The sequence below is a fragment of the Macrotis lagotis genome, chromosome 2 (assembly GCF_037893015.1).
Source record: "Macrotis lagotis isolate mMagLag1 chromosome 2, bilby.v1.9.chrom.fasta, whole genome shotgun sequence".
Classification (NCBI taxonomy): domain Eukaryota; kingdom Metazoa; phylum Chordata; class Mammalia; order Peramelemorphia; family Peramelidae; genus Macrotis; species Macrotis lagotis.
The window spans coordinates 164,006,176-164,024,787 of record NC_133659.1 but is presented as its reverse complement, the minus strand read 5'-3'; the positions used below and the strand labels follow the sequence as shown (position 1 = coordinate 164,024,787).

Genomic DNA, 18,612 nt, shown 5'->3' with positions numbered 1-18,612 from the left:
ATTGACAGTGGTGTGAGGAAATGTCAAAGAATTGATAAAAGAAAAGGGGGGATTGTAAAAGATGACCCCTAGTGGTTTACTTACTAATATCTCTGTTTCTCCTAGTGAACCCAAATAATTTTGGTTTTTGAGTGATTCATGATTTCCTGAAAAGAGGTAACCTAAAAGGAACAATACTAGCCCTCTTCTGATTGGCCACCTCTAAAGGTGGTGAAAGGAAATGTATAGTGAGGTTTTCTAAATCACGGCCATCTGATGGGGCACAGGTGAGTTATGAATAATTATGGTAATGATGAACTTTGTTACACTAGTAAGAAGACTAAATAGAATGGTGGACCAGTGGAATAGACTAGGTACAAAAGCAGGAGGCGATTATAATAATCTGCTGTTTGATAAACGCAAAGAGTAGACTCTATTGGGATAAAAATTCCCTCTTTAATAAAAACTGCTGGGATAATTGGAAGTTAGTATGGAAGAAACTTAGATTAGACCAACACCTCACACCCTTTACCAAGATAAGATCCAAATGGTTACAGGACTTAGACATAAAAAATAATACTATAAGCAAATCAGAAGATCAAGGACTAGTTTACCTGTCAGATCTATGGAAAGGGGAGCAGTTTATGACTAAAGAAGAGTTGGAGAACATCACTAAAAACCAACTAGATGATTTCAATTACATTAAATTAAAAAGCTTTTGCACAGATAAACCACTGTAACCAAGATCAAAAGAAAAGTAGTAAACTAGGAAACAGTCTTTACAACTAATGATTCTGACAAAGGACTCATTTCTAAAATATACAGAGAACTGAGTCATATTTTTAAAACAAAAAAGTCATTCCCCAATTGACAAATGGTCAAAGGATATGCAAAGGCAATTTATAGATGAGGAGATCAAAGTAATCCATAGTCATATGAAAAAGTGCTCTAAATCATTAATTATTAGAGAAATGCAAATTAAAGCTTCTCTGAGGTACCACCTCACACCTCTCAGATTGGCCAATATGACCAGAAAGGATAATAATCATTGTTGGAAGGGTTGTGAGAAATTAGGGACACTATTACACTGTTGGTGCAGCTGTGAACTCATCAAACCTTTCTGGAGAGCTATTTGGAACTATGCCCAAAGGGCAACAAAAACATGCATACCCTTTGAGCCAGCAATACCACTACTAGGTCTATACCCTGATGTTGTGGCTTGCTTCCTTGGGGCCCACAGCGGTGACCTCCCTCCAGGAGGGGAGCTGAGAATAAGGAGTCAAGCCACCACTGCCTTATGCCTCCAGCTCAATTTTATTACATATATATACTGTTAGGTCTTCCGGGATAGAACAAAGAATAATGAGGGGAATGGGGGTGAAAGCATTGTATACATGCAGCGTCTTGCATTACAAGATGGGGGGGTACATTAGGGAGGAGATGATAAGGCACAGCTGTGTCTAGTGTCCTTGGTCTGGGGCAGAATGTCCAGCTCTCAAGGACTTGAGCTCTCAAGGACTCCGGCTCACCTTATCTCTCAGGGCGGCATGCCAGCTCCTGAGATTGTCCAGGTGGCGGTTTTACTTGGAGATGATTTGTGTCATGGCTGTTAGAATAGCCTGTGTACCCACACCCTGAAAAGATGATGAAAAAGGGTAAAAACATCACTTGTACAAAAATATTCATAGCAGCCCTGTTTGTGGTGGCAAAGAACTGGAAATCAAGTAAATGTCCTTCAATTGGGGAATGACTTAGCAAACTGGTATATGTATGTCATGGAACACTATTATTCTATTAGAAACCAAGAGGGATGGGATTTCAGGGAAGCCTGGAGGGATTTGCATTAACTGATGCTGAGTGAGATGAGCAGAACCAGAAAAACACTGTACACCCTAACAGCAACATGGGGTGATGTTCAACCTTGATGGACTGGCTCATTCCATCAGTGCAACAATCTGGAACAATTTGGGGCTGTCTGCAAAGGAGAGTGCCATCTGTATCCAGATAAGGAGTTGTAGAGTTTGAACAAAGTGCAAGGACTATTCCCTTTAATTAAGAAAAAAAAAACCAAAACAGATATCTTATTGTCTGATCTTGTTACCTCTTAGACTTCTTGTCTCTTCTTTAAGGATATGATTTCTCTCTCATCACACTCAATTTGGATCAATGTACAACATGGAAATGAAGTAAAGACTGACAGATTGCTTTCCGTGGCAGGGGGGTAAGTAAGATTGGGGGAGGGAGGGAACTTGTAAAACTCAAATAATATCTTTAATAAAAAATAAAGAAAAAAACCGTAGTATGAAGTGAGTTTGCCTCAAGAGCAAATGGTGAGGTAGGACAAGGGGGGGGGTTAGGGATAGGACAAAGAAGTCTACAAGCTTCTGCATCTCACATTCCCTCAGCACCGCAGTTTAAGCGATGGGGCTGTGCCCTTGCTCTTGAGAAAAAATAAAAACCTTTTTTCTGATTTCTGACTCAGACACCAAATTTTCGATTTTGGTGGTGATCATAACATTCAAAATCTACCTATAAATATCCTACAGACAATTCACAAAACTGATAAAACCTAGTCAACCTTATTTGAAATAAACACCAACCAGCTGAAATAATTCTTTTAAGCTATTGTGAATTTTAAAAAATTGTGATGTTGGGTATCTAGGTGGAGCAGCGGATAGAGCACCAACCCTGGAGTCAGGAGTACCTGAGTTCAAATTTGGCCTCAGACACTTAATAATTACCTAGCTGTTTGGCCTTGGGCAAGTCACTTAATCCTGTTTGCCTTACAAAAACCTAAAAAAAAAAAAAAAATTGTGATGTACTTGACCAATGTTTCTATTTATTATATAATGGTTCCTCTCATTGATCCGATTAGATTATAAGTTCTTAGAAGGCAAGTAATATGAAAGGTGTCAATATCCCAAGTTTCATATTTGGAGATCTCAGCAAATGAAAACATTAGGCCTATAAGGACAAATGGTAGGTTCAATCCCTATGTAGCACAAACCAGAGTAAACAAGCTATCTTGTTCATAAGAATTTCAGATGAAAAGAGTATGGCTAAATCATATAAATGTATCCTTAATTTAAAAAATTTATTTATATATATATATATATGTACACACACACACACACACACACACACATCCTATAAGCTTCATTTAAGACTTAAGCTGAGGGGTGGCTTGGTGGCGCAGTGGATAGAGCACCGGCCCTGGAGTCAGAAGTAGCTGAGTTCAAATCCGACCTCAAGACACTTAATAATCACCTAGCTGTGTGGCCTTGAGCAAGCCACTTAACCCCATTTGCCTTGCAAAAAAAAGACTTAAGCTGAAATGTCATTTTCTCCCTTATAAGCACTCTGGCTGTTTTCCTTCAGGAAAATACTTTCTATTTACTTTTGTCTCTATTTTGTATCCACTAATCTGTGTTCTTGTAAAATGTAAGCTCTTTGTGGTCAGAAATTGTTTCTTTTTTTTATCACTATCCTCAACAACTAGCACACGGTTTGGCATATAGCTGGTATTTAATAAAAGCTTATCAAATTAGATCATGCAAATTCATGTACAAATACAAGTACATCTATTCCAATCTTCCAGAACACTGCTGAGCACCCCAAGGATATGCAGTCAGAATTTACGAGCTTACATCAATGACCCAAATGGATATGGGTAAAAAGAGAAGTACAAGCAGAGTTGGAAAGAACAGACTAGGCATCATAGTTTGAAAAGTAATCTGTAGCTGGTCACATAATTCAACACCTCTCAAGAACAACTCATCCAGAGAGGCTTTTAGTGATGCCAGCTATTACTTTTGCTCCCTTCCCAAACAGACACAGCTTGGTCTAGAGCTGCACTGCCCCATAAAAAGGAGACTCACACCTTCACCTGACATTTAATTCTCAACTAGACTTAACATTCTTGTGGAGAACCACTGTTCTCAAAAATTTAGGTTATTTTCCCTCCACAAGTTGAATGGAAAAAGTTCAATAATTGATGCCTTGAGCATTTTGCTCTATTTCCTTGCTAATCTTTTATCAACTATAAGCATTAGTATAAGAGATAACTGGGTGATTTATAGTTATGAACAGTCCCAAGTAAGAAAAGCTATCATGTAGTTCCAGAGAAATTCCTGTGTTACCTTAGAAATGTTAATCATTAAAAACTGGGTATCTTAATTATGTGACAATAATAATAATAATATCTATATACTAATCTATATATTAAAATAATAAAGAAAGTCCTATAAAGGACTAATTGAGAAATCATGGAAAGAACAAAGTTAGGACATTATAAAGGACACAATAAAAAAAGCTATAATGACCTACAAAATGTAATCTTGTGTGAATCAGTTTCTGGAGAACTTTGTTGCATCAAAAGACCTACAAGTAACTGAGAAATTTGTGTCTAGGGTTTCATTCAGTACTGGGCAAACTGTAGACCTTGTTTTTTGAGGTTTCCCAGCATCCTTTTTACAAAGCAGATATAAGGAAAGCGGTTAAGATAAATGAATTTTATGTTAGGGGAATGAGAACATTGTACCACTTGAATTACCTTATTTTTCCTCAGTTGGGGGAGAAAAATAGATATAATTGTTTACATGATTTTTTTATTTTTTAATTTAATTTTTGTTTATTTAAGGAAATGGGGTTAAGTGACTTGCCAAGGTCACACAGGTAGGTGATTATTATGTGTCTGAGGTTGGATTTGCACTCAGGTCCTCCTGACTCCAGAGTCAGCCACCTAGCTGCCCCTGTTTAAATGATTTTAAAGGCACATAACTGGTGCACCAAAAATTCATAATGAAAGCTAAGTATATTCCTAGCCACAGAACCCTAATTCAAGAAATTTGTCCATCTCATCTGAGCATATCAGATCAAGCTCATTCACTCATCCTACTATCCTAGGCTCTCTCTCAGTCATTTTCCTCAGGGAACATGAAGAGAAAGATGACCTGAACAGCATCACTGTGGTCCAATTAGAGCAAAATGAAAAGCTTAAAATGGGTTTTATCAATTTTGAGACCAAACAGCTGATATGTGAATTATTTTAATATCTGAATGATCATTGTTGGAAGGGTTGTGGGAAATCTGGGACACTACTACACTGTTGGTGGAGCTGTGAACTCATCCAACCTTTCTGGATAGAAATTTGGAACTATGCCCAGAGGGCAACAAAAATGAGCATACCCTTTGATCCAGCAATACCACCACTGGGTATATACCCTGAAGAGATGACAAAAAAGGGTAAAAATATCACTTGTACAAAAATATTCATAGCAGCCCTGTTTGTGGTGGCAAAGAAGTGGAAATCAAGTAAATGTCCTTCAATTGGGGAATGGCTTAGCAAACTGTGGTATATGTATGTCATGAAACACTAGAAACTATTAGAAACCAGAAGGGATGAGAATTCAGAGAAGCCTGGAGGGATTTGCATGAACTGATGCTGAGTGAGATGAGCAGAACCAGAAAAACACTGTACACCCTAACAGCAACATGGGAGTGATGTTCAACCTTGATGGACTTGTTCATTCCATCAGTGCAACAACCAAGGACAATTTGGGGCTGTCTGCAATGGAGAATATCTTCTGTATCCAGATAAAGAGCCGTGGAGTTTGAACAAAGTTCAAGGACTATTCCCTTTTTAATTTAGGGGAAAAAAATAGATATCTTATTATCTGATCTTGTTATCTCTTATACTTTTTGTTTCTTCCTTAAGGATATGATTTCTCTCTCATCACACTGAAATTGGATCAATGTACAACATGGAAACAAAATAAAGACTGACAGATTGCTTTCCGTGGGGGGGATGGGGGAGGGAAGTAAGATTGGGGGGGGGGAGAATTGTAAAACTCAAATAAAATCTTTAATAAATGAAAAAAATAAATTATTTTAATTTCTACACTTCCAGTTATTTTACCATGACATAATTTTTCTAAATGTGTATTTTATTCTCATGTAAACAGAAACCCATTCTTACAGCTTAGAGTGTATGATGGCAAGGAGAAGAAGAGAAAGAAGATGCAGAAGCCAGAAAGGCTATCAGGAACTGAGAAGAACAGGTCCTTGGAGACATAGAGCCAAGCTCCAAGAGGCTTAGTAACTTAGAGGTTAGGAATCAGAGAACAGTGAAATAGTACTGAAGATAATAAAAAGAGCAAGCTCTGAAGACAAGGCAAAGTTCCCTAGTTTTAGACAAAGTACCCTTAAGAAACTGATGTATAAGGCATAGGATTGGATCCTTCCTATTATATTTCCCCAGATATATTATCTATGGTTTCTATCAATCCTACCGTAAGGCTTGGGGAGTATTGAAGTTGGGCCGGGATTCAGTCACACTGTCTTCCTCCTCTGGACCTTCATCCTCCATGTTGGAGAAGCCCATTTCATCTTGAAACTAGGGGCAAGAGGAATGGGTTAATATCCAGGGCTTTAAGTTTTTCTAATAAAGGACTCATTTCTCAAACATACAGAGAACTGAGTCAAATTCATAAAAATAAGAGCAATCCCCCAGTTGATAAATGATCAAAAGGAATAAACAATTTTCTGTTGAAGTAATCAAGGCTATAAAAGCCAGATTAAACAAATACTCTTATCCATATGGATTAGAGAATTGTAAATCAAAACAATTCTGAGATAGTACCTCCTACCTTGGCTAGATTGGCAACTAGAACAGAAAAAAAAAATGCCAAATGTTGAAGGGTATATGGTTAAAATGAGACATTAATACACTGTTGCTGGAGCTGTAAACTCATGCAGCCATTTAGTAGAGCAGGTTGGAACTAAGACCAATCCCCAAAAAGATTTAAAAAAAAAAAAAAGGAAAAGGATCACTATGCACAAAAATATTTAGAGCAGTTGTTTTCTGGTGGCAAGGAGTTGGAAATTGAGGGATGTCTATCAATTGGGGAATAGCTGAAAAAAATGTCACATGTGATTGTATTGGGATACTATTCTGCCATGAGAAATGATGAATAAAATACTCTCAGAAAATCCTGGAAGTCTTACATGAGCTGATGCAAAGTAAAATGTCCAATGTACAAAGTAACAGTAATACTGTAAGATGATTAGCTGTGAATGACTTAGCTTTTCTCAGCAATACAATGATTTCAAGACAACTCTGAAGGACTCAAGATGAAAAATGCTATCCATCCCACAGAAAGAACTGATATTGTTAGAAAACAAAATGAAGCATACACTTTTACTTTCGTTATTTTTCTTGAGGTTTTCATTTTTATCTGCTTTCTTTAGCAATATGACCATTATGGAAATAGTTTGCTTGACTAAAAATGTATAACCTTTATCAAATTGCTAAGTCTTCTAGGGAAAGGGACAGAATTTGGAACTCAAAGTTTTCTTTTCTTTCTTTTTAGGTTTTTACAAGGGAATGAGGTTAAGTGGCTTGCCCAAGGCCACACAGCTAAATAATTATTAAGTGTCTGAGGCTGGATTTGAACTCAGGTACTCCTAAGTCCAGGGCTAGTGCTCTATCCACTGCACCACCTAGCTGCCCCTCAAAGTTTTAAAAAAGAAAGTTAAAAATTGTTTTTATGTGTTAAATGGAGAAAATAAAATACTAAATAAAAGAAAAAATTCTGGGCTTCAATCATTTAGGAAACCCTTTCCAATTAACTCCAAATTAATACGGGATTTTAATAATTAAGGAATTCAAAATGAACCTCTAGAGGCCATCACTATTATTTTGAGGTTCTCATATTCTCACATACAGGGTGTGTGTGTGTGTGTGTGTGTGTGTGTGTGTGTGTGTTTATGTATGTATGTTAAACCTAACTCACAAAGACAACTCTCAGTTAGTTTCACCAATGGGATACAATTGTGAAATTTTATTGGGCAATGAAATATTTGAAGAGGTATATTACTTGTCCTAATTATATTTGCTCAGTGGGGACAGAAGCTGCTATAGTTCGCTATGTGGCAGATAAAATTTCAGAGGCAAAAATTTTACTGAGCATATTGGAAAGTTGACAGAAATCAAAAATAATCTCCTGAGACTATGTTGTCCTGAGTCTTGGAAATAGATTTGCCCTTTCAGACTCTTCTAGCTTTTTGGCAAAAACTGGGAAAGGAAGGGGTGTCACAGTTCATCCAGTTTTACTATTCAAGGTCCCACTTTGTAAGTTAGCTACTTACAGTTTCAAATAATTCTTCCATCAGCTCATTCACTTCCTTTTCTACAACAAAACCAAGCAGACTATTAGTGAATCCAGTAAGGTTTCTTTTCAGTTTAGATCATGATAATAGAAGATAAAGGGGAAATGTTCTAGGAATGATATATTTTACTTTAAATCAGACATCTGAAAATGCTTATCACAGTAGTCACATGGACAAGATAGAGAGACTGCGCAGAAAACAGTTGAGTTTGGAGGACTCATAACTGAACAACTCTCCCCAAGGTTGCTGAGTATATGGGTTAAGAAAAAGTCAAGGATAGAACCCTGTGACCTTCTGGTTGCAATGCCCTTATCTACTTCCAAGTGTTCAAGCATAACCTTTGTGTAGATGAGTCTCAAATCTGTATAACCCAATCTTTCTCCTAAACTCCAATCTTATACCATAAACTGCCTGCAGGTTATCTTATTTTTTTAGGTTTTTTTTTTGCAAGGCAAATGGGGTTAAGTGGCTTGCCCAAAGCCACACAGCTAGGTAATTACTAAGTGTCTGAGACCCGATTTGAACCCAGGTACTCCTGACTCCAAGGCCGGTGCTTTACCCACTACGTCACCTAGCAGCCCCTGGTTATCTTTACCTAAAGATCCTACTAGTTTCTAAAACTAAACATATGCAAAATATATTCCTATCTTTCTTTCAAACCCAGTCCTTTTCCAAAATTCCCTATTTTTGCCGAGGGCACCAACACACTCTTGTCACTCAATATCCTAACATCAGAGTCAATCCTAATTTCTCCCTAGTTCACTCCTCACATCCAATCAACTATCAAGTCATTTCTGCCTCCTTATCTCTCATTTCTATTCTCTTCTCTTCATTAATAAAGTAACAACCCTAATCCAAACCCCTCAATCACCTCTGGTCTTGATGACTGTAATAATTTATCTTCTTGCTTTGTTCTTACTCATTGTCCACAGAAGCTGTCAAAATAATCCTCAGAAGGAACACATGTGCTCACCTTACTCCTCTACTCACAAACCAAACAATAAGCCTTTGTTAAATACCTAATATGTGCCAGGAATTGTGCAAGAGAGACAAAGGTAAAGATGAAACAGTCTCTGCCTTCAAGAAGTTTACATTCTAACAGGGAAGACAACAAGTACATATGTGTGTGTGTGTATACACAGATATATTTATGTAGATTATATATATATATATATATATAAAAATGTATATGTAGAGAGTATATATGCAAAGTGAACAGGAGGTAGATAGGGAGAAAAGGCACTAGCAGCTTGAGCAGATAAGAAAAGACTTCTTGGGGCAGCTAGGTGACGTAGTGGGTAAAGCACCGGCCTTGGAGTCAGGAGTACTTGGGTTCAAATCCGGTCTCAGACACTCAATAATTACCTAGCCGTGTGGCCTTGGGCAAGCCACTTAACCCCATTTGCCTGGCAAAAAAAAAAAAAAGACTTCTTATAGAAGAAGGTGACACCTGAACTGAGCTCTGTTAGGAATTCATGAAATACATTCTAGAAATGAGAGAAACATTGTACAAAACCACAAAAATGAGACTGTGGTGGGTCATGTGTGAATTATCATAAGTAATTCAGAGGATATGGATTAAAATAATGTGTAAAAATATTGGAAGGGAAAAATAAAGGGCCTAGCTGGGATGAGCTTTAAATACCAGACAAGAGTATATTATTCCTGGAAGTAAGAGAAAACTATTAAATTTACTGAGCAAGGGAGTGACAGGGTCAGATGTGACTTTAAGGAAAATAGTATACTGAGAGGTCCATCTACCAATAGCAAAAGGACAAATGTCAGAGTCTGGAACATAATTTCTTCAGAATATGACTCCTGCTTGCCTTTCCAGTCTTACTTCATACTACTCCCATTTTTCTTTTTTGCAAGGCAAATGAGGTTAAGTGGCTTGCCCAAGGCCACACGGCTAGGTAATTATTGAGTGTCTGAGGTTGGATTTGAACCCAGGCATGCCTGACTCCAAGGGCTGGTGCTCTATCCACTGTGCCACCTAGCCTCCCCTAGAACTTTCTATTTCAATAAGGTTGGGATATAAATTGCTTCTCAAACTTGATAGTTCATTTCCATATCAATGAAGTTGTCCAAGTGGGGTCTCTCATGCCTGTAATGCATTAATACCTCAAAGAATTTCTGTCAGTCCAGACCAGTCTATCTTGGTCTCCCTCACCAATGCTCCAGAACCATCGGTGGTTAAAAGTGTTTACTTTCAGAAAAATCTGTAAAGACTTTAACATAAACTGATCCAGAGTGAAGTGAGCAAAACCAGGAGAACATTGTATATAGTCAACATTTTGTGATAACAGATTGTGAATTCCTTAGCTATTCTCAGCAATATAGAGAGATCCAAGACAAAGGGCTTATGATGAAAAATGCTATCCACCGTCAAAGAAAGAACTGAAAAAGTCTGAATGTAGATCAAAACATACTATTTTTTACTTTATTTTTTGTGTGTATCTGTATTTTCTTTTACAACATGACTAATATGGAAATATATTTTGCATGACTGCATATGTATAATCAATCAATATCAAATTGCTTATCCTCTTGGGAAAGGGAAAGGTGGGAAGGAGAGAATTTGCAATTCTAAATAATGTTAAAAATTGTTTTTACATGAAATTAGAAAAAATTAATTTTTAAAAGAAAAAAGATGTTTCTGTCTGATTTTTCCTTCTTCTGTGGATACACATATTAAATCTCAAAAGCCTGCAAATTCTTTGAGGAAAAAAAAGTTTTACTTTCTCTTCGTATTCTCAGTGCTTACATAGGGTTATCTGGAAGGTATCTAATATTTGCTGCATCACTGAGATGAAAAGTAAATGAAGTTATGAAAACTGGCAGATAAACAACACTTTTAAAATCTGCCCAATGCTGTAAAAACTTCATCTCATTTGTGCTTCAGCATGATCCTGCTGAATAACCATCACAGGCATAATTAACCCCTTTTACAAAGGAGGAATTGAGGGGCTATAGAATAATTGTCCATATTTTACAAATAAAAGAAATGGAGCCTGAGAGTTTAATGATCTGACCAAGGTAATGCTACTAATAAGTAACAGAAGCAGGATAAAGTGAAGGTCTTCCTGATATGATCAGTTTTCTTAATATCTCTCTAATCTATCTTCAGGCTCTATATCCCAACTCACCATATGGGAATATACCCCAGGTCCTTTCCTCTTAGTCTCCTCTCTTCTCTATCTCTCTAAATTTAAATTTATTTATTATTTCAATTACATGCAAATATGGTTTTTGGGAGAAGAATTTGAGTTACATATTTATTCTCTCCCTCCTTCCTTTGAAAGCAAGTAATCTGACACAGGTAATACATGTATAACTATATTAAACATATTTCCATATTAGTCAAGTTGTGAAAGATGAATCAGAATAAAAGGGAACAAAAAACCATGAGAGCGTAAAATAAACTATAAAGCATAAATCAAACTTCTAAAATGGAAAATGATTTGGCCTACATTTAGACTCTATGATTCCTTCTCTGGGTATGGATGGTATTTTTCTCATCATAAGTCCTTTAGAATGTCTTTGATTATTGTACTGCTAAGGAGAGCTAAGTTCATCATATTTGATTATTATACAATATTGCTGTTAATCATTAAGCATCAGTTCATGAATAACTCAGCTACAGTTCATGTATAGTCCCTACATTCAAAAAAAATAACTAACATTTAAGTAGTTCTTAAAAGGTTATAAAGCATTATAAATACTATTTAATTTTATTCTCATAATAATCTTGGGAAAAAGAGGCTATTGTGATATTCATTTTATAGATGATGAAACTGAGGCATTCAGAGGTTAAGCAACTTTCCTAGCTAGGGTCACATTGATTGTCAGTGTCTAAGGCAATATTTGAACTCAGATGTTCCTGGCTCTAGGATCAGCCCTTTATCTATTGAGAAGAGTACCCTAGGAATCCCCATTTCTCTGAGCTTCAATTTTATTTTGTGTATTTTTTGTGTATTTGTTTTTGGGGGCAATTAAGGTTAAGTGACTTGCATAGGGGTCACATAGCTACTAAGTGCAAATAACAGAGGCATATTTGAACTCACGTCCTCCTAACTCCAAGGCTGGTGCTCTATCTACTGTACCACCTTAGCCACCCCAATAAGCTTCAATTCTTTACTTCCAATTCCACGTTTGAGTTCTCTATCTGGATTCCTATCAACCTCTCAAATTTCAGAGTCTAGAAGTGCTCCTTAATCTTTCCTCCAAATTACCCTACTAGCCACAGCACCATTATTCTTTCAGTGACCCAGACTTGCAAATCTAGAAACCGTGTTCAACACTTATAAACATTAACTTATAAATACTACTATTTCTTGCATCCATCTACTTCTCTCTGCTCACAGCATAACTACCTCTAACCTATACAACTGCAAAAGTTTTCTAACTGGCTCCATTGCAATGTATACTCCACACAACTGCCAAACTGGTCTTCCAAAAACATGGATCTGACTGTATGTCACCCCTCTACCTGAAAAGTGCCTGTTTTAACCTCTAGGAAAAAAATACCAACTCCTTTACTGGCAATTAAAGTCCTACACAATCTGACTCGTGACTATCTTTCTAGGTGGATGTTATATTCTTCTTTCCCTCATATTCTATAGTCCAGCCAAATTTGTATATTTGGTCCCTTTATATGACATCCCTTCTTTTATCTCCACACCTTTGCATAGGCTATCACCCCAGATAGAGATTATTTTCCCTTCTAACATCCCAAGTTCAAGAGACTGTGGCTCAAGTTTCACCTTCTGCAAAAGGCCTGTTCCCATTTCCCCAGACATTTGTAAATGGTCCTAACCAAGAAATCATCAAATTATAGAGGTGAGTCCTTAAAGGCCACCTAGTCCAAATTCCTCATTTTATAAATGAAGATTTTAGAGATCTGAGCATCTCAACTAACAAAAATTGTAAATCCTATCCCCCCAAATTTTATACTAAAAGACATCAGAAGAGAAGTGGAGAAGAGCTGAGGATTAAACACACACTCAACTAGGACTCACTGGTAATCCTCACTGCCCGGTCATTACGAAAATCCTCTGTGTCAGGTTCATCACGATCTTCTAGGAAGTTATATTCTGGATCATCATCATCATCAGCTTCATCTAAAGAGAAATAAAAGGAAATGATTTTTAGCCACTTTCTAATTTCTGACCCTGATGCTAAAAGCTCAATGTTCAACAATTTCTGTACTCTGGGCAGGTGCTCCATCAAAGACCAGAGAACAATTTGTCCTTTCTGCACCACTGCCTTTAAAGATACTTGATAAAGTCAAAATCCAACAAAGTGAAATGTAGCTGGGGTAAATATAAATTTAAGTCCTGCATTTATGTTAAAAAAAATCAAACAAGCATATTAAATAATTATATAAGATTATGTCCTCCTATTTCTCTCCATCAAAACATATATCCTTGTCATCCTTCAAAAATTTTAAAAAGAATTTTATTTATTTAAGGCAATGGGGTTAAGTGACTTGCCCAAGATCACACAGCTAGGTAATTATTAAGTGTCTGAGACTGGATTTGAACTCAGGTCCTCCTGACTCCAGGGCCAGTGCTCTATCCACTGCACCACCTAGCTGCCCTTCCATCCTTCAAAACATTTAACAAAGTCCTAACTTATTTAGGAAACCCAATATAACTTCCACTCAATTCTAATGACTCCTTTTCAAAGTATTTATGCACTTACAAGTTTAGAATAATTTAATTTGTATGTTAATTAATGTTGTCTTTACTGTCTCTGAGAGTGTTTTTGTCTATTTCTTTAGTAGTTACCTAAGGAAACTAGTAGTTATGTGACTATACCACAATTTCTTAAACAAAATAAAACTGTTAAATGACCAGCAGAGGTACTGGAGAATGTTCAATAGATAAGGAATTGTGTATAGGTTTATAAACCACCTTATCTATAGATAGCTCTTGTCCAAATGCAGCAGAGATGGGGTAGATCAACAGATCCCCCAGAATATCAATCTTTATGATGATTTGGAAAGCCTGTTGAAAAAGCCTTTAGGAAAAGTCTCTCAGCTTTTAGCAGTTTAGTTATGTATTCTGCCCTCTGGACATAATTGGCTGTAATTAACCTTAACATCCACCCAAATTATTACAGCTTAGTGTGCTCCTCCAAAGTTACTTCTTAATTACTTTCTGCAAATGAGTTTCAAAAATATGCAGATCATTTAGTGCAAGGCATATGTAAAAAATAGTTTAATCTTGAGTCACTACACAAAGAGCAGCATATGTTTAAAGCTGGGTGCTGGCAGTCTATATCCAATGCCCTCTCTCATCCCTGTAAAATTCTCAGCAAACTCAGCTACCAGAAACAAGGACATTACATACACATTCTAAGTCACTGATTCTCTCTCTTTAATTCTTCTAATAAAGAAAATAAACACTTTTAAGAGAATGATATAACTCATATCAACAACCACTATTCCCACTCCTAGACCTTCAAAACCCTGAAAGTCAATTTACTCTGTCTGGCTTTCTGCTTTATCAGCTGTCAGCTATAATATCTTTATAACTAAGATAATGAAAACAAGATACTAAAGCTGAAGCTACTATGAAAACTATGAAATCAACAAAAGCAATTAACCTACTTTCTATAAATTCCTTTGTCTTGGCTTATGCTTCAAAGCGCAAGGCAGAGTTCACTAGTCCTTGTTTGCCAAAGATTTACTGTGTTTCTCTGGGCAAGTAAATGGATTCTCTTGGGTTTCCATTTTAATCAAAACAAAATGTGAAGCCTAATCCTGTTCATTCTTCTCTCCCTAACAGGACTATACTCCAAATTATCCTAATCACTTTACTTCTTGAGGCCCCACCTTCATAATCTGTGAAAAGGGATGGATAAACAATCTGACTGTTGTAAAGTCCCTTACAACTCTTAATTCTTACAATCTTAATCCCTTTGTGCACCATTCAAATTTTGAGTTTCATATTTTGCTCACTTTCACTTTTGAAGACTTTTTTGGCTGATTATAGGAAGAAAGAAAGGAAAAGATGAAATTTAAGCCATTGTAGTTTGTTACTAGATAACAATTTCTTTCAAACATTTGGTGGAAAAAAGGGCTGGAAATAAGGACAAAAATTAGGTATATGGATAAAGGATTTCAATTATTATATTTCCCACACAACTACAAATGATTGAGAGTTATCAGTAAACATAAAATAACTTTAAGCTCCTGAAAGAATATAGATCTTGCCTCAATATTCTCACTTTTCTTCTTTTGTTTATATCTTTCACTGAGATACTTCCCACTTCCAATTCTACCAATGGAAATCAACCATCCCTCAAAAATCATCCTTAGCTGCAATCTCCTCCATTAAATATTTTCTGATCAAATCTGTAAAAAGTTATTTTTTCTGAAGTTTTATAACATTTCATCTATACCACTTCTTTTTTTTACATGAAGTATTTACTATGCCAAACTGCCTGATACCATGGATTATTTATTATTCATTCAAATATTTGCACTCCTTTGCAAAGCACTGTTGTCTCACTCTCTTAACAGGTATATTAAGCTTTACATGTCCCCATGGCACCTATAATATTGCCTTATACACAGCAAATCTTCAATTAATATTTGTTGAAGTACAATTCCTATATGTATCCTATTGGCTGAAATAACCCTTCTTTCCACTCTCACTCACTACACATTTCTACCTAGTGAGATCTAACCCCACCTAGCCAAACATTTACACATACTTTCCAATAAGTCTCTCATTCCTCTACCCATCCTTTCTTGTATACGCAATATGGGAATGGAGGAATGAGTGCTCTATGGCAATGACTTGTGATTAAAGTTTGAAGGGGGAAAAAAAGAAGAATTAGGATTTGGGGAATGGAGTGTACAAGTCACTATACATAAACAGTAGAGAGCAGCTAACCTTTTTCACGAAATGTCAGCCTCATAACCGAGTTATATACATACAATTTAACCAGAATTTTTTGGGAAAACTTCACTTTGAAAACAGAGTCAAACTACTATCACCACACTTCTCTCAAAAAAAAACAAACAAACCAACCAAGTCTCACATCAGGGATGTTATCTGAGCACCAATTTTGCTAAGTGTAGACTTTCTTTTTTTGTTTGTTAGGTTTTTTTTTGCAAGGCAAATGGGGTTTAAGTGGCTTGCCCAAGGCCACACAGCTAGGTAATTATTAAGTGTCTGAGACCAGATTTGAACCCAGGTACTCCTGACTCCAAGGCTTTATCCACTATGCCACCTAGCCGCCCAAGTGTAGACTTTTTTAGAAAAATAAATTTTCAAACAAATTTTTTTAAGACCATATAACCAAATCATAAAAGACCTGCTCCTGCTATCAGTAGAGGAAACATCAAAATGAACAAAATCAAAAATATTTAGATACTGTTTTTTAATAGTATTTTATTTTTTCCAAAAATAAGACAATTTTCAATTCATTTTTTATATTTTGCATTACAAATTTTCCCCTCCCTCCCCCCAAAGATGGTAAACAATATAAGTTATAGAGATCCAATCATATAAAACGTATTAGGGATTCTGTCTAAACAATCCAGGATATATGGGAATTAGACTGTCCTAGATGAATCCCTGAGGTTTCTTCTGATCCTAGAATTCTATGATCCCTATATTTTCCACTTTTTTTCTTACTGAACAATGAACACTGGTATTCAGAATGAGAACAATGAAGTAGGTAAAAAAAAATTATACTCATCAGAGGCTGATTCTTGTTTGGGATCCCAGTTGTTAGGGATTCAATGCCTTTGACTTTAAATTTATTTTGTAATTTCTTAATCATCTGATTCTTTATTGTGTATCCACAAAACAGAACATAAGCTCCTGGAAGAGAGGAGTTATTTGTTTGTCTTTCTGCTCTCAGGTCTAGCATAATGCCAGATATAAAACAGGTTCTTTAGCAAATTCCTATTCAATAAAAGAGCAAAATATAATGATGTTTATTATATCATGCTAAGGCAGAAAGACATCTTGACAGATTCTGGAAAAATTTTAAAACCTAACATTATAGGTTCAAACAAAAGATTTCATGACCCTAAGTAAAACAGAACTTTATAAGTCAAGGTCACCTTATCTATCCTCTCATCTCATGCAAGAATCTCCCCCCTTAATAAACTTAACAGGTAGATCATTCTTATGCTTTCTCCTTACTCACACTGTCTTGTATAATACACTGTCTTGTGTGAATGTTGTATTTGCTCATAGAATGAAACTCCATAAGAATCTAGAACTAATTTGGTTTATGTTTATGTATCCCCAGGATCCACCAGAGAATACAAAATTAATATTTGATAAACAAATATAATAAATGCTTGAAGTTTGAATTTAACTAATCAAAAATCCCATTCTCTAAGTTTTCAGTTCACTGTGATAAGGAAAGAAATACAAACTGATGCCAGTGAAATTCACTTACCCTCATTTTCCACATCATCATTCATGAGTCCTCCAAGCCACATTTTCCAGTCCTCATCATCAGCTGTATTGGGGTCATACATGTCTGGTGTAATGTCTGGAGCCCGAAGCTCAGCCTCCAACTGTCCTAACGGAACATCTTTTAAGGGCATTTTGGAGCGTGTGCGAAAGGCAATGAGGCTGTCATCCAGTGGCTGGTCAATGGTAAAAAAGAGTGAAACAGAGTATCAATAAATGTCCTATGTTCTCAGAATCTAGACCGAAATTCTCATATACTATTTCCTCAGTACATGTGCTCCTAGAGCTTTCTTAGACCTTTTTGTTCTTCTGGAAGGATTTGGGGTCCAAATGAATTCTTGGTTTACATAATATATTCATTTCATCCCCCCCAAAATTATTTTTAATGTTCTTCTAAAAAAATTGAGTTCCAAATTCTCTTCCTCTTTCCATCACTCCCCCAAACCACTGAGAAGGCAAGCAATATATCAACTATACACATGAAATAATTTAAAAACATTTTCATTTTAGAAGCCATGCCATCAAAAATAAATGAATGAATGAATGGAGAAAAGTAGGACTTCAATTTGCACTATCTTCCTCTGGAGAGAGAAACAGCATTTTTCAACAAGAGTCTTTCAGAATTGTCTCTGATTATCATATTGATCAAAGGAGATCAGTGTTTCATAGTTGATCATCATTACAATATTGCGATTACTATGCACAATAATCTCCTGGTACAATTCTCATCAGTTAACATAAGTCTTCCCATGTTTTCATGAAACCACCCCCTTTAACATTTCTTACAGTACACAGTATTCCATCATAATCATATGCTACAACTTGTTCAACCATTCCACAATGGATGGAGGGATACTAACCAGCAGTTCATTGCAATGGTCCAAATTGTGAAGTGAAAAGGGTTTGCATTCAGGTGGTATCAGCATCAGAGGAAATTAAAGGGGATGGGTGATAGATGTCTTAGTTTGTTTGCTTGTTTTTTTGCAAGGCAATGGGGTTAAGTGGCTTGCCCAAGGCC

The 18,612-nt window shown here is 36.3% G+C and overlaps 1 protein-coding gene across 7 annotated transcripts in view; it reads right to left on the bottom strand.

Annotated features, from left to right (window-relative positions):
- The window catches only part of GON4L (gon-4 like), a 108,102-nt gene that overhangs the window by 33,515 nt on the left and 55,975 nt on the right, over positions 1-18,612 (bottom strand). For 6 of the 7 annotated variants that reach the window (XM_074223270.1, XM_074223269.1, XM_074223268.1 and 3 more), the window contains exons 11-14: positions 17,578-17,770; positions 13,167-13,268; positions 8,128-8,168; positions 6,270-6,373 (exon numbers count right to left, since the gene is read on the bottom strand). In XM_074223270.1, coding sequence (XP_074079371.1) covers positions 6,270-6,373; positions 8,128-8,168; positions 13,167-13,268; positions 17,578-17,770 — 440 coding nt within the window. Of the gene's footprint in view, positions 1-6,269; positions 6,374-8,127; positions 8,169-13,156; positions 13,269-17,577; positions 17,771-18,612 lie in introns of those variants that run through there. The other variant, XM_074223274.1, reaches the window with a different exon arrangement.